This window comes from Falco biarmicus, chromosome 11 (assembly GCF_023638135.1).
Source record: "Falco biarmicus isolate bFalBia1 chromosome 11, bFalBia1.pri, whole genome shotgun sequence".
Lineage (NCBI taxonomy): Eukaryota > Metazoa > Chordata > Aves > Falconiformes > Falconidae > Falco > Falco biarmicus.
The window spans coordinates 14,618,009-14,640,077 of NC_079298.1; the positions used below are offsets into that span (position 1 = coordinate 14,618,009).

General features: G+C 43.6%; 1 protein-coding gene across 5 annotated transcripts in view; it reads right to left on the bottom strand.

The window, feature by feature from the left end:
- ST3GAL3 (ST3 beta-galactoside alpha-2,3-sialyltransferase 3) overlaps positions 1–22,069 on the bottom strand; it is a 184,114-nt gene that overhangs the window by 41,540 nt on the left and 120,505 nt on the right. For all 5 annotated transcript variants that reach the window (XM_056355883.1, XM_056355881.1, XM_056355886.1 and 2 more), the window contains 3 exons: positions 20,996–21,059; positions 12,806–12,901; positions 8,159–8,345 (listed from right to left, as the gene is read on the bottom strand). In XM_056355883.1, the coding sequence (XP_056211858.1) occupies positions 8,159–8,345; positions 12,806–12,901; positions 20,996–21,059 (347 nt within the window). The remainder of the gene's footprint in view (positions 1–8,158; positions 8,346–12,805; positions 12,902–20,995; positions 21,060–22,069) is intronic.

The window sequence follows — 22,069 nt, forward strand, 5'->3', positions numbered from 1 at the left end:
GGCCCTCACTCATGTTAGCTTTTCAAAAGAGATGTGGAAAAACTGCAACTCTTTAAATTATCCATCTTTTTTTGACTTTGCCTGAGCCATGAATGAAGAAGGAAGGAATGATCAAATATCTAGGAAAGGACAGCGACTGTTACAGTTGGATGGCAGCAGACATGAGAAGAGATTAGAAGATGACCATTTTAGGAAGAAATTGTCTCGGGATAAAGCAGGATGGTGAGGCAATTCCAGAAAGGATGTCCTACTAGGGCAATGATTCAGTCTTTTCAGGGGGTAAATTCTGCTTGGGTCCCTTTATCGAAGAATGATGTGAGGAAAAAGGAGCTAAAGAAGTACAAGAATCCAACCAGAGCTCTCTGATTTCCATGGCACAGCTAGGATTACTGAGCCAGAAATGAAGATGATGCTGTCTTGGTGTATGTGGGATAAAGGTTCTTTAAGGACTACAGAAGTGCAGCATGAGTAAATGCTTCTCATCTTTTAATAGGAAGTATAGTTCCAGGAAGTCTGGATTGGGTAATAGCAAGCAAAGCAAGGGACAAAAAACCTAAAAGGACATAAACCATGCATGGTGCGGGAATGACTGCAGGGACAGGCAAATCAACAATTTTTATTTGAATTTTATGGTGAAATTGTCTAAAATTGGGGTCATCAATTATGTTATTCCTACAAATATAGATACTTTGCATACTTTTGATACCTTTTGCATACATTTGATGGAATGTTTTCATCCAGAAAATAGCGTACTTATGGCTATTTTTTATTTTCTTCATCTGTCCCAGAAGCTTAGGTGAATGTGGCTACAGACTTGTGGATATTGATGACTATCCAATCCAGGCGGAAAAGTATTACTGTCCAGCATGCATCCATCTGATAATATTGAACACTAAGAAGGCACACTGCAATGGCATCAGAGCAGTCCCTGCCACCAGTGGATGCTCGATGGTGTACTAACAGACGCACTAAGTATGCCTGGGTGGGAACCGCTCTCAGCTATGTAGTGACCTGCCTAATCTTATTACGCCTGTTGTATGCAGGTATGTATGAAGGGCAGGCTCCAACCTGCACTTTCCATACCAGCAACCTTCTTTGGGAATCCGGCCAGGAAGTCTCCCCCAGGGCCCATGTTGCAAACTGGGTCATTTGTCTCCTGAGGTTTCTGTATGGTCCTCATCACAGTGCTACCTGAAAGCTTGTTAAAAACTATACAATACAGAACTAAGGTCTTCTCCCTCTTATGGTCAGCAGGGACAAGATTTTCTATAGCATACCTATATATTTTCCAGCCTCTCTTCTAACCACGACTGGAAAAAAAACCTGGCTCACCTTCTCTCATAGGGCAGCAGTGTTCATACTTCTCCTTAGTTTTGGAAATGGCTCAGATTTCCTAGGCCAGTCACAGAGAAGGATTTTTTTTCATATGCAAGCCTTCCTTGGTTCCCTTAGGCCATTCCCACCAATGCACTGCACTGGGGGAGCAGGTCCTGACTGTGGGAGCAGAACCCCCCAGGCAGTATGGACTAGCCTTCTACACCCACAGAGAGAAGAAAACCTAGGAAAAAAAAAGTCATTGTCCCAAGCATCACCCCAGAAAGGCAAACTAACTCCTAGCTACTCTTTGTTAAAGGAATATGGAATATACTCCAGAGAACATGTCACGCAGACTCTCCCACCTCTTCTTCTCAGTCACAGACTTGGCAGGAGCCAGAAGAGTCTGCATCATGTTTTCACTTTATTATAAGGCATCTTCTCTGCTTCAACATTTAGTAATGGTTCAGTTGCTTTGACTGAGGCACTGAACCATCCTGATGATGTGATAAGGTATTCTCTATCAGTTCCTCCTAAAACCCCACCATGGTCTGTGCGTGGAAATGGTCTTTTGCACCGTGTGCTAGAACCACAGGACAAGCACCACTGAAAAGGCTTTCCTGCCTCTGCCCCAGTGCAAGCCTCGTCACGTCCTTTATGCACGTTGGCTGCCTTACTCACCAGCCATGCCTTCCCATATTATACTTCTGAAGGGATTAGTTATAAACGGGTATTTAAACTCAAATTTGTGAAAGAAATGGGACAAAACCCTTAAGGTGACTTCCCAATTCAAAAGCTTCTTCTCATTTATGATGGAGCAGCAAGTCCAGCTTCTGTCCTCTTCCACCCAAGCCCAAGGAGAGCAGGAGGACACAAGGCAATGCCTACCCAGGCGTATCTCTAAGCAGATGGGCTAGAGCTCTGTCTCAGCACAGGATCGAGCATCACAAATTTGTAACCGAGCTTTGCATTCGTAATGCATGAAGACAAACAGCGGTGGATCTACAGCTCCACCAAAATGAGATGAAGAGTCTTTCTCACATCCTTTAAAAACTGAAAAGACCAACTGTATACAAAATATTTTAAAGCAACAAGCCCCTGAAAGGAGGAAAGGGAAAGAAAATATTTGCAATCCAGAAGCAGACTCTGGACTGAAACTGCCAGTGGCAGTGGCCACTCCATTTGTCACCAAAGGCAAGTGACAGCATTGGAAAAAGCAAGTTCTCCCTCCCTAGCCCAGACCCAAAGAAACCATCTGTTCACATGCTGGGTTGAAGTTCCAACCAAGCTGGAAATACATGCATGTGGCTGAAGCTTTACTTGAGGTTGGGCAGCAGGAACAGATTCACAGCCTCACAATATTCCGCAAGCTGACAGGAGGAGCATGGTGGCTCCACTTTTTTTTTTTTTTGTCAGTGATGCAAGACAGCCCCCAGGCAAGACTATTTCAGAATCTGAGGAATCCGCAGAGTACTACGAGACTGTGACGTTCACAGTCTGCCCTAGCAAACACGCAGCATGACAAGGCCACCAAGTAACGAAGAAGGGAAGCACTAAACAAAAGTTCAGCAGGCAGTGAGGGCTCTGGCAGCAGCTTGGGCTTGGCTCTAGCACAGTAACACAAGCTGATCAAGGCAGGAAGGTATCGTAACATACATTTTAGCAGGACTAGAAGTAACCTGTTAACTTAAAGCAGAAATGTAGCTCCCAAATAAAAGGTTAAAAAAAAATCCAGTCTCCACTGCTGTCACATCCCACAAGATCTCCACAAGCAGCAGCCACACGCTGTGATGAACGAGGAGGCATGATGTCATGCCCACTGGTGGGGTCTCAACATCTGCTTGAGGATGACTGCTTTTCAGATGGCATCACTGCTGTGTGCAAGTTGTCAGAGGCATGCCCCTGCAAGGGACAGGCAACCAAACTTGGCCTCACTCGCAGGCAGGTGCTCACTCGCTCCTATGACTTTCACTATCAAAGAGAGCTTCAAGGTGCCGCAGGCACTTACTGCACAAGTGACTCCTCCTGGTAAAGGCTGAAGAGATTCCTGCTGGAAGCATCCGTAGGCTCATTACCATAAGAAGGAAGCTTGTGAGCTGCCAATTCCTGGCGAAACCTTTGTCCTCACTTGGCTGCTTTACCACCATGTGCCAGATGTTCAGGGCAGTGAGCCCTATCAAGCAGGAGAGCTCCTTCCTGATTCACTAATGATGGGCAAAAAACACCCTGGACCCAGCCTCAGCATCAGGCTGTGATGGCTGGTTTGTATAACTGGTGCTTGTAAATTCCTCTGTTTCAGGAAGCGCCTACTCTCCACACAATAGAGAAAATTTCAGCTTTTGACCATTATTTTAACAGGGAAGAGCAGTATATGGCCAAACCTCCCTCACCCTATAATTCCTCTGATACTTCGGGTAGAAGAACTTCTGTCACTGAGAGACCCAGGGTGAGGCAGAAGCGTACGGTAGTGGGAAGTGGCAAGGTGGATCACCTTGTATGGGTATGTATGGGTATATCTAGGGTAACACCTCTTGGCAAAACTACTCTGAGTGATTGTCCATGAGTAATCCCCCTCTGGGGACACCCTAGCAGCAGCCTTTTCATCAGAGAAGGGGTGCCTGGAAGTGTCAGCAGGCTCTTGTATTAATGGTTGCAAGTCAGCACCGCCAGACCAGTCACTACAGACGCACGAACAACTCACATCTGTGACCCTTCAGCGATAATGACGGGTTCATGCAACTGCAGGCTGTGGGACTCCAACCCACTTCCTTTCCACTTGTACATCGACATATTAGATCAGCACGGTGCAATGCTTCCTGCTGTAGCCATATCCCCTTTCTCCATCCCATACTCCTTTCCCCCCAATCACTTGCAACAAGTGCAATTATTTTCTCCTTCAGCTTATTCTAATGCTCGTCAAATGACTGAAATCAGATTACCAGGGTTCCTCAGTTCCCTTTCTTAAAGACAGGTCTATGCTCTCCAGTGACACAGTACTGCCCTAACTTGCTAGAAGACTTGCAATTTTGAGTGCCAGCTCTCCCAGAACTCTACCACAGAGACTATCTTTGTTTTGCTGCTGATGTTGAGTATTTAGCCAAACCTGTTCTTTTTCTAGATTCACCTTTTTTTTTTTTTCCTGGCAGGTATTTCTGCTTTAGTGTGAAATAAAAAGCAGCTGGGCTTTTACTTTACTACTACTTTACTTTTTCCTGCTCTTTACTTCACTTTGGTCAATATTCCACTGTTCCTCTTTCTGGATATAGCGTGTCCCAGGGCACTGATGCATCACCCAGATCTCCAGAAGGCTGTTGCACCACACTGTATGTAACACATCAAATCCTACGCCTCACCATTTTGCTGCTGCTTCTGCATCACACTGATTCTTTTTCCTTATAACATCTCCTGACAATCCTCTCTACAGAGCACTTATCTCTTCCTTAGTATGCAAGTGCTGCCAAAAGACTAACATAATACAGAGCAAATCCCTCTCAGCTGCAGGGAGAATAAGCTTATCTGACCACTGACCCCAGCAATAAATAGCCATTCACCTTTCATTTACTCTTTTTCAGTCAAACTCCCCTTGATTTGAGTTACCCAAAAGAGGACTAAGCAATAATCCTAGTGTCTGGCCCAGAATCTCTGTTCAAGCAGCTCCAGGTCTGGTGTCTGAAAAAATTCAGAGTGTCTCACACCCCACCTGTGACTGTATCACAGACACACGCAGTTGCTATCAACATTCAGGGACAAAGAAAACATCAGAGGGCAGAATTTGGCCCTTTTTTTTGAGGATTGTGTCCATATCCACAGCAGTCACATTTTTTAGAAGGATGCTTCCATTTCCCTTATTTCTGCCCTGAGATCAGACTCCTGACTGTAACCACTGCTTTGCAGCGGGGATGAAGTCTTGCAGAGGAACAGGCATCAGTGGCATTACAGAGATCCTAGGTCAAGGAAGCACCTCTAGATGAATCCAGGAAAGGAAGAAACTCCATTTTCTCTGGAAAATCAGCTGAGAGTGGAACAAAAACTCTCCACAGAGAGCACTGGAGAAGCATTTGTCATCTTGAACCTACCACACACTGGTAAAAATACTAACACTCACTACCAGAACAAACAGACGCCTACGTCTTATTCCCACAGCACTGTTAGTTCTCCACCAGGTCATTTCTTCTAGCTAGAGGCAGCACTTTTTGCATTGGTTTCCACCAGAAAAAGCAGCTGTGCTAGACACCTGCTTGCAGCTAAAGCCAGTGACAGCAGGATCTCAGCCTCATCGAGATCAGACTAGAGAGGACAAGCCAGATGTTTTCCAGTCACCTAGACTGTATCCTGAAGTATTCAATGAACTGACTCAGCAGCCTCAAAAACTAGCAATGATTCCCTTTGGGAACTCGTGTAGAACAGGTGGGGTGTCAAAGGATTGAAAAATGGGCATAAGTAGTGCCTAGCCTTAAGCAGGCAAAAAACAGGGAAGAGAGCTGATTTATGATTTCACTTCTCAGAACAGCAGGATTAATTATTTGTAAGCACCTGAAAAAAATAACGAAGACTGAGTAGCAACCCAGGCCCATTTGTCAAGGGTGAAACACTACTGAAAAGAAAAAAACCCAGTATTTCTTTATACAGGAAAAAAAATCATAGGGGAGAAGCAAGACATGAACTCAAATTCGGTAAGGCTTCTGACGTATCACTTTCACAAACATGCCAAAAAACGTTAACTAATGATACTACTGTGATACAAGTAAACTATCCAGGAGTTCTCAGTGGGCTCACTGTAGAAGGATGTTACTACTTTGGGGTCTTGTTTTCATTGTCCATGTGGATGATGGAGTAACAAGTATGTTTATTAAATTGCAGAGGACACGAATCTGGCAAGGCAGGCAGCTACGCTGGAAAGCTTTGCCAGAGGAACCTGGCAAATTGAACAAGTGCTCTGGAAGAAAGCATTGGTAGGGCCAAGTGCATGGTGCTGGTCTTTGGCAGGAAAGGCCAATGGCAACAAGCACAGGGTGTGGAGCTGGGGAGATAACTGCTCTTCAGCTCTTCCTGAGACCTGGAGTCTCAAGGAGCTGGACACTCGCCTTCAGTCCCATGTCACTGTGGAAAAGGCTGAATAGTGGATGTATAAAGAATGAGAACTGCAAGGCTAGTGAGCAGCTGTTTGCTCCTCTCTATTTGCTGTACTCTGTACATTTTTGGGCACTGCTCTTCAAGAAAAAGATGAATCAACTGCAGGCATTCAAAAGAGCAATAGGAATATTGCAAGAGATCTAGAAAACATGACCTACAAGAGCTGAAAAAAATGGAGTGTTTATTCCAAAGAAATGAAGGATAAAAGCCAACCACAAGAGCACTGAAGTAATGTGCAATGCAAGAAACTCAAGTTCTTTCTGCCCTCTGCCAAGCTGGGCACTGAAGCACTCAGTTGAGATTATTGCAATCCCTCTCCCCAATCTTCTAGTAAGTTTTAACAAACTATTTGCTGCACGACTGCAAGCATCAGGTGGAAATTTAATTTGTTTTGAAGCAAACCAATCCATCCTTTGAACTTCAAGCTAAGCAGTAGGAGTCCCTACAACTGTGTTCAGGTTGCAGTGCACTGACATTGCCAGGGCTCTCCCTTGCCCAGAATGAAGAATAAGAGTGTACATAAACCAAAGAAAATTACTTTTGACTCAATTGTTCATGTAACGGAAGCCCACTTGTGCTGGCCCAGAGGCTGACAGGTAACTTCAGCTGTCTGGTATCGGGAAAAGAACTGCAAGTTGGTGCCAGTGTGAGACAAAAGCAAAGTATTGGCTCCTAAGGCCATCTATGTGACAACTGTATACAACTATATAGCCAGACTGTTCCGTTCTGTATATGGTGAACTGCCAACCTCCTCTCTCTGTCTCTAAACACACGATATAACATCCCAAACTCTGAACATTCATCTGTTTCTCTGGTTATTTGTTGAAAAATCATTAAAGAACACTTGAAAACAGATACATACAATTTGTAAAACAAGAACTATACCCAAATAGAGGGCATTTATCCTGGATTTCATGATGACAGATAAAGACAAACCATCCACTGAATGAGAAGTCATCGCTTACAATCTGATTTCATTTAGGATGGGTGAATTACAGAGAACAACCCTGACTAGTAACAGGTCCATAGTACTTCAGAAGGGCACTAATGCAATTGATTGGGACAAAATATTTACATGGGGAAAGTGGTGAATTCACCATTTCAGTGCTTTAAAATTAGACTTGATACTGTTCTTCTGGGTGGCACTTTAGCCAAACACAAGGCATGAATCTCAGTACAGGCAATAACTGAGTGAAATATAAAGGCTTGTGCTATTCCAGAGGTCACATTAAGTCTGTAGACTAGTTTTTTCAACAAGTTGTACTACTGCTGCAATGCCTCCTCCTCCCCTCCTGTGCCATCACATCCTTATCCCCAAACTCCCATTTCTTCCCCTTGTCAGTGCTCTTTTCCTTTCTCTGTTCTTAAATCCTAAGAGTCCATAAAACCCATGCAAAAGCCAGTCCTTTTATATACTCCTCAAAATAAATAAAAATTGAATTAATTGTTCATAGTACACGCTAACATAATCTTGAATAGAAAGCCTCACCTGAGATGCAAGGTCAGGTTACGAAGAGAGATGTCTTTGTAAAACATATTTAACTAAAGCTTAAGTCCATGGAGGTAAAAAAAAGCCTTCACACCGAAATGCAGCAGGACACACAGAGGAACTCTCCTCGGACCAAAAAGTGGCAAATATGACTGTGATGTCATGCCTGCCCACCGTTTCCCATTAGGTGACCTTCACAATGTCATCTGACAGTGTTCTTACCACTTTTTCCTTGTAAACAATGTATTTCAGCCACTTGAAATCCTGCCATTTGAATCCTGCCAGAACAAACAGGGAATCCTTCTCATACTGCTCCATTTTCTGGATTGCACCTTCAGGATATGTGATTCGGAGAGTTGTCTTGCCACCCACATCTTTTTCAAAGCCCTTCACGGGAGCAGAGTTCAGCCTGCAGGGCAACCAGAGAAGACACTGTCATGGAATCCCACTTACACTCATGCAAGTTGATGATACAGCAGTCACTGTTGGGCAAGAGCTCCCTGTACTCAGCTGTTACAGCAGCAATCGTTAACTCTTGCAATTCCTCATCACAAATATTTATGAAGCTTTATACCAACTGACAAGAGTTTAATTGGAAGCAATTTAAATTATTTCATTCAATATAATGCAAACAATTTCTGCATATCCACTCTCGTTATTTAAATTGGGTTGGAAGTTTTGGAAAAGGAAACTGAAAAATATTGTCCTTTCAAATTTAGAGTTACAAACTAAGCATTAATATTTTAACACCCCATTGCTCCTGGGGTATCTTACTTGGATTCTGCAAGACTGTGCTGAAACAGAGGATACAGCTCCACGGCAGTTTAAGCAAACAAACTGGTCTCATGCTCCAACCACCGTCCAGAGCTTATGCTGCTCATCTTATCTGCAGTGAGACTGTTTAGGGAATTAAACCAGCTAATAATTTTCAAAAAACCCCGAAAGAACAATCTCCACCTGGTTTAATTCCCCAAAGTGGCCCATCCAGAAGGCGAGCTGCCCTGCAATGCCAACACAAAGGAAGGGGTTGGGCTGCGCAGCTGGGGTAAGGCTCAGCACCACTGTGGTTTCACGGACTCGGAGGAGTTTCTGCTGTGGAAGCGCATCCCACTCCAAAAAGACCCAAGCAGGCACACAGCTTTGCTCTTGGGCACACTGATATCCAAAGGAATGCTATGTATTTAGCTGCGCTTTTGTTAAAACACCCCTCAGGGACAAAGTTTTTTCCCTTCAAAAAACAAACTGCTCTGGTGTTAACAGCAATGATGACTTTCATGACATTAAAGTTATTCAGAACCTCTATTCAAAACCAGAAACCCAAAGCTGAGGAAATTTCAAGTAACTTGGAATACAAATCTTGCTGACATCAAACAGCAACCCCTGATGGAACAGCATTGCCTGCTTGAATTATTGCAGCCTTCTTGACTTGGGGTAGTTCAATATACTGGAAAGTGCTTATGGACTGCAAATTTTGCCGCGTAGGAATGTTAATGAGGATCTGGATTTGTCTTTTTCAGCCTGGGTAAGCATTTTAGGTGGGAAACCTTTTAGCAGAAGAAAATCCCCGTATACAATCTGAAATTCTATTCAGAATTAAAAGGAATAAATTCCTATTATTTTGAATAAAAATACTTATTTTATCATTAGGAATAAAATATTAAAGGGAATATAAAGAATTAGCACCACTATGATTTATACAGGAGATGTAGCCTTTTTTTGTAGTTTATAAACCCTCGCTTTGTAACCTGACTTGGAGGTATTGAGACTTGTCTGCCTACAAAAACAGTGCTCCCAGCCAGCCTGATCCCTTGCTTTTTCCTCTGTTGCTGACAGCGTGTTCACACATCACTCACTCTTAGCTACAGCCGTTACCTAAACCTCAAGGCATTGTGTCTCTTCGGGGTAGATAATCCTACGTAATGTAAAAGCATGTGGCCCTAAAGGTAACAGAAATAAATACAAAAAGTACTACGTATAACTAGCTTTCTTTACATATTTTCATCTCACGTCTTGAAGTTGAGGGGAAGGCTACCATCTGCAGTTATTTCAAATGTCAGTGAGTAGCTCTTGGGCAGGGTTTCCCCCACCCCTAGCTGCTGGGTTCACTGTTTTGATGCTTACCTTGTTACAGCTCCCAAAACCTGGGACCCCTGCTTTGTATCTAGATAGGAAACAAACCAAACCATTTCCCCAAGTGAAATGAACTCAGGTGTCCAGCAAAAGGCCAGAGTGTGAGTTGCTGATGGAGTCCTAGCGAGCCAGCACTGTCAGCCCCATGGTCAGTGCTCCAGGGGCAGCGCAGGCAATGGACCAGGAAAAGCTCTGGCAGCCACAACCAATGTTCATGAAGGTGCATACTACAGAGCTTGAACCGCTTCTCGGGCAGGACACACTGGTGGTTATAAACCACAGCTGAATCTTAGAAAACCTCAGTTAGGATGCCAGGTCTCCTTGTATTGCCCACAGACAGGCAGTTTTCTCCATAAGAGTGTTTTTCTGTCCATCTCTACTAATGATATAGGGAGCTTAGAGGCACTAACTCCTAACCTTAGCACCATGAAGACCTTCTCAAATAGCACTAAAGTATCATCATCAGGTGAATCGCTATATCATTCCAACCAGGAATTTCAGATACACACTTGTTTTTCCCCTGTCTGCAATCTCTTCTAAGGAGGCATTTCAGAGCACTGACAACTTACTGCTGCAAGAAGCTCCTGCCAGGTTAACAGTATGACAGCTGGGAATAATATCTGCACTGAAATCTGATAATATCCAGTTAACGAAAAACAGTAACTAACTCACTCCAAACTGTTTTAGAACTGTCAAAACTGATCTGGCTCTCTTGACCATAAGATCAAAATTTCTTGCTGTAATTAGCAACCCTCACATGGTAACACGAGCATCAAAATCTCCACATATTGCTGGACCATTTCTTTATCCACAAACGTACCATGTTTTCTCCCTTAAAATTCACCTCCTAGCTCCCAAATTTGATCCTTCAAAGAAGTTTTGCAACCATAAAAAAGGATGCTATAACACAAGGGATTTCCCCAACTCCCACTGGAGTAAAGGAAGCAGTTGGATACATTTAAGAAGTCTGCTCTCATCTCTGGAGTCCCACATTCAGGCACCTGGCTTCATTTAAAATTTACAGTTGACTTTTCTCTCCTTTATCCATCCCGCAAACAGCACAGGTGCTTAGCTGCCCTCTTATCCTCTTAGCTTGCAAACTGACTTAGATTTACTGATGTGCAGAGAAAAGGTTGAACTTTTCATTTAGAAATTAAATAGTGGACTTTCTGATGTAAATCTTAGTGGGTGGCTTAGTCCAGATGGATTGAAACTGTTCTCTTGCTACTTTTTGAACAGTCTGAGCCCAAGAAAAGGCTGTAACTGAATTTTAATTCAGCTCAAATACCTGCAAGTCACCAGACTATGATGAGCAGTAAGAGCTTTTTGCTAACAACTGACGGTGGGATAAACTAGGAGAAGGGCTGTAAAAGTTTCACCCTGTTCTGGACAGTCATTCCTGTGTCCAAAGCACTGCCAGGGAAGCGGGGAACTGCGCACAGGAACAAAGGACTGAAAGGGATCTTCTTGGTCTTTTTGTCCACAGTTTGAAGGTATTTATTACTCTATGTACGTTCCGTTCTTTCTTCACGTGCCCATTACTAGTGCATGGGAGAGAAAGGAGACCGTGCTACATTATAATTCCACTGTGCCTTAAATTCTTTTACTAATCCCTTTCTTCCACCTTAACTAAGAATTTGCTATTGGCCACCACGTCCCACGGTTGACTAAAGTTCAGAGAGATGATATCAGTTACATGTCCTTAAATATGTAATTAGTTATCTTACTAAGGAAAAAAACAAATCGAACTTACACTATGTTAAACCAGTTTTTATAAACTTATACCGTGGTTTATCCTACTTTTCCTATTTACCACTGCACTATTTTGTTAGTCATGATTCAGAACCTGCTATAAACCTCTGCATTTTTCTTCAAGTCAGACTAATGGGTCTGTAGCTCCCTAGAGCATGTTCTCCCCTCCCTCCTACACACACACTCTCTCTCACTCTCCATTAGTACAGGTATTATGTTTGTTAATCTCCAGTCACCCAGAACACCTCCCTGACTTGACAGATTTATTACTGAGAGTGATGACTAGACCTGTGATTTCACATAGCACGTTTTTGAGGCATTCCGAGATGGCGATGATCCAGGTCCTCAGCAAAAGCAAGAAGTCCTAACCTTGTGGTCCTTTCCACTCCTACACCACTCTGCTTCTGCCCTGTTATTTGACATCATCATCCACAGCGAAACAGGCAACTTACTCCCAGTTTCTAGGGCACACCTGTGGGTGTTTAGTCATTACTGAGTCCTTACCCATGGAGGCTTACTGCTTCCTAAGACCCTGTGGTGCACCGTTCTTAGTTCTTCACATCCTAACTATGCAGTGTAGGTCGCAGGGAACACTACACATGTATGACCAATAATACTTCCCTGAGCTACCGAGGGGACATATCTGGGAGCAGATTTAAGAGTATGCTTCACTGCTTCATCACTTAAGGGCATTGCAAAAGCAGCAGCTTTTAGAAAGGAGCTAAGAGAAGATTCAAGTGGGATCATAGGAGATACCACATTCCCAAACAGCTGTGGAAAAAGAAATGGTTGAAGAGTGCTTTTACCCTTTGATGTGATCGCCACTTATAACTTTTATATGCTCTTGGGTCTTCTTCCCCTCCATATTAGTTAATGCTTCCATACAAATGGATGTTGTCACTAGCGTAGGTTTATTTGCCTGCACAGCACGTGAACCGATACAGAAACAAAATATGTGACAAAACAACTGCAATGCCAAAGACTCACCTGACAACAACATCATAGTCATCAATTTTTAACCCCAACGACTTATTTGCAAGTACTCCACCATTTCCCACAATAATACATCGCCGGCAGCTGAGACTGTGGAAGAAACAGAGGAAAGAGGCGATTTTTGTAACATAACTTCAAACACACCGAGCCGCACATATTTAGTTTGCACCTATCTGAGAACTAAAGGAAACCTTTTGGAATATTAAGAATTAAAGGAAGGACAGAGATACACTTGATCCTCAGGTCACTCCATCATGCCCAGGCATTGCACGTGATAAACTGCTTTCAACACCTCACACCACGTGTGGCCTAATGAGATGAGCTGTCAGGACAAGCAGCTCCTCTCCCCCCACACCCCTGGTATGATGGGCTTGAATAAAACCCATCTGTTTACTTAAACCTTCTCATTATTCATTTAGCACTGAAATAACAATAAACCAAAGGATTAGTGAGGAAGTCCTCTCTCCAAGCAATTTTCTGAGTGCAGGCATATCTTGCCAGGTTATCTGGGGTGTGCTCACCTTGCTGAGTGCGAAATTGCTGCAGTTATCATGAGACTTCAAGAGACAGAAAACCACTAAATGGGTAGAAAAAGGATACCACCCCCACCTCATCCAGTAGGAAACATATATGGAGACACAATGGGTGAGGAAGGGGAAGGAAAATAACCTTAATTAACAAAGAAACAGGAAAGAGAAAGAAGAGAACAGTTTCTCGTGGAACTACGAGTCACGAGAACTCGCTGCAGCAGATGTTAAAAAGTGATTTTGTTTTGGAGACAGAGAGAGGACTTCTTTCCAGCCATCTAATCCCAAACGCAGCTGGCTCTTCTGGCAGCCTGCCTCCATCTCTGGTAGTTCACTGAAGGAATACGTGTCTGCAGAGCCTTTTTCGGAAAAGGTCCAAGGCAATCAGTTGTCTGGAGCAGATCTCTGGGTTAGGCGGTCTTCCTAGTCCCAGGCACTGTTGACTGGTCTCTTCTAAGCTGTCCTCACTGTGATCAATCTAAAGAGCCAGCGTGAGGAAAGCTCTGCTTATGTGGGGTCCGACTTTGCAGAGCAGGGCTGGAGTGCGCTTAAAAGGCTCAGCTAAACCACTGAGGGTTACCCTGCTGACAGAGCCATTAGCTGGAGATATGTGCAGAGTGAACGGCACCAAGAAACACTCAGGAACAGCTTCTCCGGCCCAGATGAAGTTTCACTGTAGATCCCAGCCTTTCCAAAAGAAAAAAACCTCCTCAAGAAGATGGACATACTAGCCCAGTGCTAGAGTGCCTAAGGGCTGAAGAAGTGTGGATGTTTGTGATAATCAAATCACAACAGAGAGAGAACTTTATAGACAAAGGCACAGAAAAAATACAGTTCTGGCAACAAGGAGAAAGCAGAGGCAAGATCTGGTTCAGGCGGTATATTGTGTCAAGGAGGGAAGGGAAAGAGTCAGCTCAGCGACAGAGATGGTAGCAGCTTTGTCAAGACCTTTAGGGAAAAGGTGCTGCAGGAGGGGAAAAAGAAATAGGTCAGTTCTGGCCAGGTGAAGTTTTAGATGAAAACACGATCTTTTGGTGATTATGATAAGAAAGTTATCTCCTGAACAGGAGACTTTTGGGTGCAATACTGCCATTTCTCCACCCAGTTGTCTCTGGGCCATGACTTTCCTTAATTTTATGTTTTGAAGGATGCCGTGCTGAAATCCAAAGGCTGCAAGCTACAGACACCTGCCTCTATCCCCTTCCCACTTACTGTTAGGATGCTAGATCTTACCAATTTTTAATACAGATATGTTTGTCTCAGTCTCAAACCGGCTAATCGCATTCTTCCCTTTTCTGCTAAATTAAAGCACCATCTACTGTCAGTAGTCCCCTCCACATCTGCATGCAATCCACTTACAAACCACCGTGTGTAAACGTCTGCCTCTAGGTGGATAATCAGTCACGGGTCAGACTGGCAATATAGGAGATAAAAGAACCAGTTCCACCAGCCAAAGCTGTTCCAGCAGCCTCTCTTCATGGCCCTGTTCCCACACAGTACTTGTAGACTGATCAAAGCCTATTCTTAACTTTCTCTTGACCATATAAACCGGAGCAAACTCATCACATCTCTTACAGCATGGCAGCTCTCCTAGACATTGAGTCACAACCCAGATCTCCGCAGCACTGACTCTGGAAGACCAGCATGCGGAGCTAATGCTGCTCAAAGCAGGGCCCCTTTTACACAGAGACTTTATGTACATCATTCCAATGCTCTTTTTATAGTCATTGCTTTGCAGAACATAATCCTCATCTTGTAAGCATGACCTGCGTTGTCACCTCTGAGATGCCTGACTTTTGATTTGGCTCCAGTAAAGGATTGTTCAGAGAAGGGCCCTATGACAAGGTCTAGACTGGCCTGGCCCTCCGGCTCCTTACTTCCCCGGTCTCTGGCTCTGGCAAATTTTCCAGTGTAATCTCACATTTCCTCCAGATTGGTTTTAACCACTGCAAACACCTGCCAGCAGGATTACACTAGAAGTGTCACTAAAGGATTAATTCTTAACAGTAACTTTTTACAGCTGTGTGACATATCCCATTCCTAAAAGGGTATGTCTACAACACTGTTGTGTAGAATCAGAATATAATGGATTGAGACAAGTAACTAATGTCTACCTTTAAAAGGTTACCTTTATCAATCAAGCTAAAAAATATATCCTCTACATGACAATATTTCATTTCCACAAAACCCAAGACAACGCACCATCAATTACTCTGCCATCCTATCTCTGTCCCAGGTATAACTTTCCAGGCTTTTCCTGCAAAACCGAGCTAGTAATCTGTTCATCTTCTCCTTTATTTCTTCAGGAACTGCTGTTCTATCCAACCTTTCAAGAAGGCTTAAAAAACAAACAGTGATAACAAAAAGAATTCTTTATTTAACTCTTTAAATACTCTTCAGTGCTTACCAATTTAAAAAGACATATAATTGTCATCTAACATCCTCACAGTTATTAATGAAAATACACAAAGTATTTCATTGTTGCTGTAAAACAGGACATCATTCTATCTTTCCCCCTCAAAATGAAACAAATATTCAACTGAATGGTTTTGCCTTTACTCATCATAACTGACAAGTCAATCACCTTTGCCCAGCTTCACGCCTGGATCACTCTTACGCGCTTGTGGTCTTGCCATATTTAAATGTGTCTTCCTGTTTCCTTAAGTCCGCAGGTAAGATTTTTCATTAGTATCTTTTTGACGCTAAGGTCTAATCTTTGATCTTTTAGCAACTTTTTCTTGAATTTCTTTCAAAAGTACTCTGTTCACTCTCACTGCAAAGCTGGAAGTTTCTGTTGCACACACAGATGGCAGTACTCAGGTGCAGACTGCTTTCTTCAGGTGCACATGATGCAGATACAGAGAGTCTTGGACTTTGCCTGGGTTCTGCACACCAGGTACATACATCAGGTCTGGGCAGCCAAGACTGTTTTGATCAGGAGAAGCAAAAAGGTGAGCAGGCTTGGTCTCACCAGCTTTGGCCATTGCACTGTGGGACAGTGAGAGGATTGCAGGGCCACTCTGATGGAACTGTGAAAGGGAAGTATTTGGCAGGGACATCAGGCACCTGACCTCACATCCCAACCAGAAGTCTGGAGACTTGATACCATTGTAGCTGGGCTCCTTCACAGTCAGCACTGACTGGTGGTGCCTGAGCCTGGGAAACCTGCAAAGTCACTGCTGGCTCCAGGCAAGTTTCTGGCTGTAAAAGCACACTGTACAAGCAGCATCAGTTACAGCTCAATTGTTTCTCCACAAAGAAGTATCCAAACACCTTTTTGTTTGCTTACATACTACATCAAAGCTGTATTTCTTTTCCACAAGAGCTCAAGGACTGAACACATCGGACACAGCCCAGGTTCCAGTTTGCAACCAGGGTGGTATGAAGGAGGGTCATGGACTTTCCACACGAGACAGACTTTCCCTAAAGCCCTCAGCTGGGAACTGCAACCAGATGTACGGCCTCTTGACACAGATGCTCAGAGGTTGAGTTCATCTATACCAAAACTGGGATTCAAACAGATCTTCCTGAACAATATAGCACTGTAAACACATGTATGCATTGTAGCAATTGCTACTTCCTCTTCCGCTCTTATCAAAGTGCATTTAGGGATTTGTCAGGGGAGAAAAACCACAAAGCCTTCCTTTATGCAACTTTGGAACTAAAGGCTTTGAGGAAAGATATAACAGAATAATTAAAAAATACATCTTTAGGGTAACTGGTGCTTAGGGAGGCTTAGCATATTCTGGTTTGATCTGGCTGCTGCTACTTAAACTGGTGCTATCAACCTGAGCCAGAGTAACACACATTTCTCCTGCTCTATCAAATTCCTTCCTCACTTGTTAGTTTCTATACCGTATTAGTAAAGACTGTGTTAGTTACAAGCTCAAACTTTCAGTTTTCCTTCATTACCACCTGGAGGCAACACAAAATGGTCAGTCAGAAACCTTTTCATAGGAAATTTACAGGTCATCATGGCAGAGATTTAACCCAAAAATCCACGGAAGTCCAGCCAGCAGAAGAGCCATAGTACTAGAAATCAAGCCCTGATCAATTTGCAGAATGAGGGGCAGGCCACTGGAGGAGCCACCAAAGCAAGCAGTGAAAGTGTCAGTGATATAAATGGGCCTGGATAAGCCAACAGAGGGCAAAAGAACTCCAAAGTGTCAAAGATGAGGCCCACCGACATCTACATCAGGGAGAAAGTCATGCCAGCTCTGAAGGAAGAGGACACCAATTCTAGAGAAAGTCTCCTAGATCTCCAATCTTTTCCAGAAAAGCTCAGAGCTGAGTTGCAACTACTCTCGCAATCACAGCTGCAGCTTTACCTCCTGCCCTGGAGCAGAAGGTGGTTGCTGTAAGCAGTTCAACACAAAGGTGCGATAATAGTCATGAAGAAAACTAAGAAAGCACGGCATCACTCGCACTACGTTACAGGCATGAACATTTGTTCACATGCCCTCCAGCTGCTGCTAGTTATTAACACAACTCTATTCACAACAGAGGGATTAGTTGGAGTGAGTTGGCAAAGCTGCTTTGGGATGATGAAAGGCGTAGGCATACCCAGAAGGATTGAGTTTGCCTCATTTCAGCACCATGTCGGTACATTGTGTCAGGAAAGGTGCATCAGGACACCCTTTTGGCACAGGGATAATCAAACAAACAAGTTCATTTCCAGGGCTTGCAGGAGGCAAGTGAACGTAACATCTCAAGGGACAGCTTTGTGAAGGAGGACAAAAATGGAGAAGCTTGGGTGGGGACAAGACCAAAGGCTTTGTGTAGACTCCCCACCGTACAACTCTAATCCCCTTTCCTTCCTATCCTCTCATGCGTTGCCCTGAGCCCACCTCTCCTGCCTCTCCCACCCTTCCCCTGGGAAATCTGCATTCAGCGGATGGTTACACGAACGCTGGTGTCAACAGGCTCGGCAGCACCCACCCTCCCCAGCCCCACCCCCTCCCGGCCCCTGCTTCTTGTGCTGCCACCGCAGCGCTGTGCCAGCCCAACTCTTCAGTGGGAGCAGAGCTCTGTAAATAACTTGGGTCATTCCAGTGACTTCAAGAGAAAAACTAAACTGGAATCATTTCAGTGACCCACTTTAAAGCCCCTATTCAGACAACAGCAGCAGCACAAGGAGACTGCAGGGAGCTACAGTCTGAGAGCAGGCAGCAGCAAATACAGCTTCTCAGCTTGGCCTTGCCAAGCAAGAAAATGTTGGTGTAACTCCATCCTGAAGAGAAAGTGAACCTGCTGCTAGAATCAGCCCACTAGACTTCTGAGAGCTTACAAGTGGAAGGGTTCACAAGATCTCTTAAGTCTGACTCCTTGTACCTCACATACTTTAGCTGTGTCTCTTAGCTAACTCTTTCACACTAAGACATTTTTTCAGCCCTTAATCATAGAATCACAGAATGGTTTGGGTTGATGGGGACCTTTAAAGGTCCCTCAGGTCAGGCCCTCTCCAGTTGCTCCAAGGTGATGACCAGTGAACAGCAAGGGAGTGAGCCAGACCCCAAGGCCCTGCTCCCAGCACACTGGAGCTGCCACAGAAGAACAAACTGTTGGGCTCTCCTTTGAGCCTGAGACAAGATGACAAAGTAACTAACCTTCCCTCACCAGTCTGCTCCATCAGCTCTTCTGGAATCCAAAATGGCAGATAACCCACTGCTGCCAGCACTGTAATTCATTGATGATCATGGCTGAAGAACATTTCTGGAAGCATAGCCAAGTCTTCATCTATGTCCTACTCACCAAGCAGGTTTTCAAGAGCAGCACTGTGGTAGCCTTAACACCTCTTACAGTACCCAGGCTCTCTCTCATAACAACCGCTCTGTTGCAACTCCATCCACCTACTGCTTTAGGCTCTTGCTTTGCGGCTTGTTACCCCAAGTCTTTCTTGTCCCTTTCTCCCACATCAGTTTCAATTTTAATCTTTCCTAAGACCTGCTCACTTGGAAGGGCTCTGCGAGGTATTTTGTCTGTGAGGCACATGTACCACACAATCAACATCATCTGCTTTGCATTTATTACAAAAATTCCCAAGACAACAGTACTTCCCCAAGATACCTGTGCATTTACACACTACCAAACCTTGTTACTGCAATACTATAGAAATACATTTTTAGCTCATTCCTTAGGTCTTACTTGTACTTGATATCTCAGGGACTCTGTATATGTTCCATGAAGGTTTGAGAGTCAGGTGGTTTTTATCTCTGCACCAAACCCATTAAAAAGAACGTAAATCCAAAGTGAGCAGCTCATCCTTGAGTGGCTGTTTCACAACCTCCTGAGAGATGACTTTTAAAAAACCCAAAACATTCTACTCCTCAAAAAACAGGTGAGCAGCAAGGGTCACAATTACATTAACCTTCACTGCAAGGATCTTCCACCTGCCCTCTGCCATTAATACTAATTTCTCATAAGCAACTTTCTGAAATAATCTATATGTGGATTTTTCAACAGATTAAAATCTTAACTCTCCAACCAGAGCTGAGATAAAACCCTATGGGTGAAACTCAGTTGTGTGCAAAATCTCTGAGAAGGTCATTTGTAAAATGATTTTGCTTTCTGGACATCTTTCTCAAATTAATCCAAACTCTGACGGCTAACCCTATCGGGCACTGCTGTGAGGGCAAGGCAAACTTCAAAGCAACCTAAATTAGCACAAAAGATTGCAAAAAAGCTAAAAATAAACTTTCACATCGAGAGTAACTCCCAACTCTAACTGCAGTGGCCAAGCTCTACAGTCAACATGAGAGATGCAGAGACCTACGAAAAGGCTGGAAAAGCTTATGAGCTTTGTCATGGAAAAGTGGGCAGAAGGGGAGCTGGGCCAGGAAATAAACCCAATGTGTTTAGAAAGCAGGAACTGTGGTGTTAGCCCACGTTCAAGGAAGTATCACTACCTGGAAAGAAGTAGTACCAGGACTTTGAAAAGAGACCATGTCCCACTAAAAACCTCCAACAGCTTCTGGAATAAAGTACCTCTAATCCAGAAGGTGGCACTAAACCAAAATTGCAGGGCAAAGGGAAGGAATGACAAAAAAGCAAGGATAGGAAAGGCTAAAGGACTATCATTAGGAAGCTGATTGTAAACATGGCAGTGAGTTTCAGAAGCAACCTCTACAACAGAACCGAAGAATCAAAGGAGCTTCTTCTAAAGGCATCAATTCAAATACCACGCGACCCAGGAGATTGCCCTGGCATGGGCTTGGCCAACACAACCGCACATTCCTGCTTCAAGAGTGACGTTATTAGTGAAATGTTAAAACAGGCCAGTCCCTTCTTTCCCTCTTACGAGTTTCTCTTGATCCTGTTGCTTTGTCAGAAAGGCTGAAAAAGAGTCATGTGTTTACTGAAAACCTGCTATTTACTTCTTTGAAAAAGGGGCAAGAGGTATACTGTAACACTATATGAAACAAAAGATTAGGAAATAGTCAAAAGGTAAATGCTTTTTTCTACTCATGTTTGACTTAACAGAGGTCTCCAGAGTTTACAGATTTACTGGAAAGAGGATTCAGTTTCTGGTTCCCGATCTACCTCCCAAGCACAGCCAAATGTATTTGCAATAATTTCTGGCAAAAATATCTAATAAGATTTATTTAGGATGTGGGACATAATCACTTCTACTCCCCCTAGTCTAAAGGTCTCATCTTACCTGTCAAGAGCTGGAGTTAAACGGTAATCTTTGGTTGCTGACAGGATGGCTTTGATCAGATTATCTGGGAAGAAAGGAAGAAGATATTACGAACAAGTTCTCATTTCTAATGGAAATGAAAAACAAAGTGATCTAAAGCATCTGAAGCAGTTACTTGGAGGAACTGAAATAAGGTTCACATCAGCAATAAACACTTAAACTTGCATATTCCTATTTTCTCTGGCCAATGACCTTCACACACTGCCTGCAAAGACATGTTATGTGCCAAATTCTGATGTGGCATGCAAATGCCTTGCACAGAGTGTGACAGGGAACAAACACAGTACAGATTAGGGTAGTGGTTTCATACCCACTTCCCTGAGACTGCAGTTTCACAAATGCTTCAGACATGAAAAAGTCACTGGCAGTTCTTCTTTTCAGACAGGCTTTTATGCAGCTGAGCTGCGTACTGGATGCAGGAACAGAACCAGGTTAAAACTGGTGCTTTTTATTTCCCTGGGTTACTTTTAGTTTAGATTCCATTCTTCAGTCTGGCTTTCTTCAAGGCAGAATGGAATTAAACCATCACAGTTACTTAAAGAAATGCCCACGGAACCACAACCTACACTGATAGCCAGTGAACAGTGCAGCAACCAGATGGTGGAAGTTATGCAAGCGCAGACACACATACAAATTAAGTGAATTAAATTGTACAAGCACAATGATTACACATGAGCAATTATATCGACTATGGAAATTTTTGAGTCTGCTTCCTTCTAGATTTTGTCCTTTGTCCCTCATTTTTCCACCTCTCTCCCTCATAAAGGTCCAAACTCCTTTACCATGACCTGTCCAGGGCCAAGAAGCAGCAATGCTTGGGCTAGTCTGAATTTACAAATGCACCAGTAACTTCAGAATGGCTGTACTGGGTCTGACAAAAAGTCCATCTGCCTCCAAATCCCAGCTCTTAACTAACTGTGGCCTTAAGCAGATGCCTAAGAAGAGCATGAGAGCCAAGCAAACAGACATAATATTTCCCTGAAATTCTCTTCTAACATTTAATTGTTTTCAAATCAGGGATTTCACGTGTCAGGT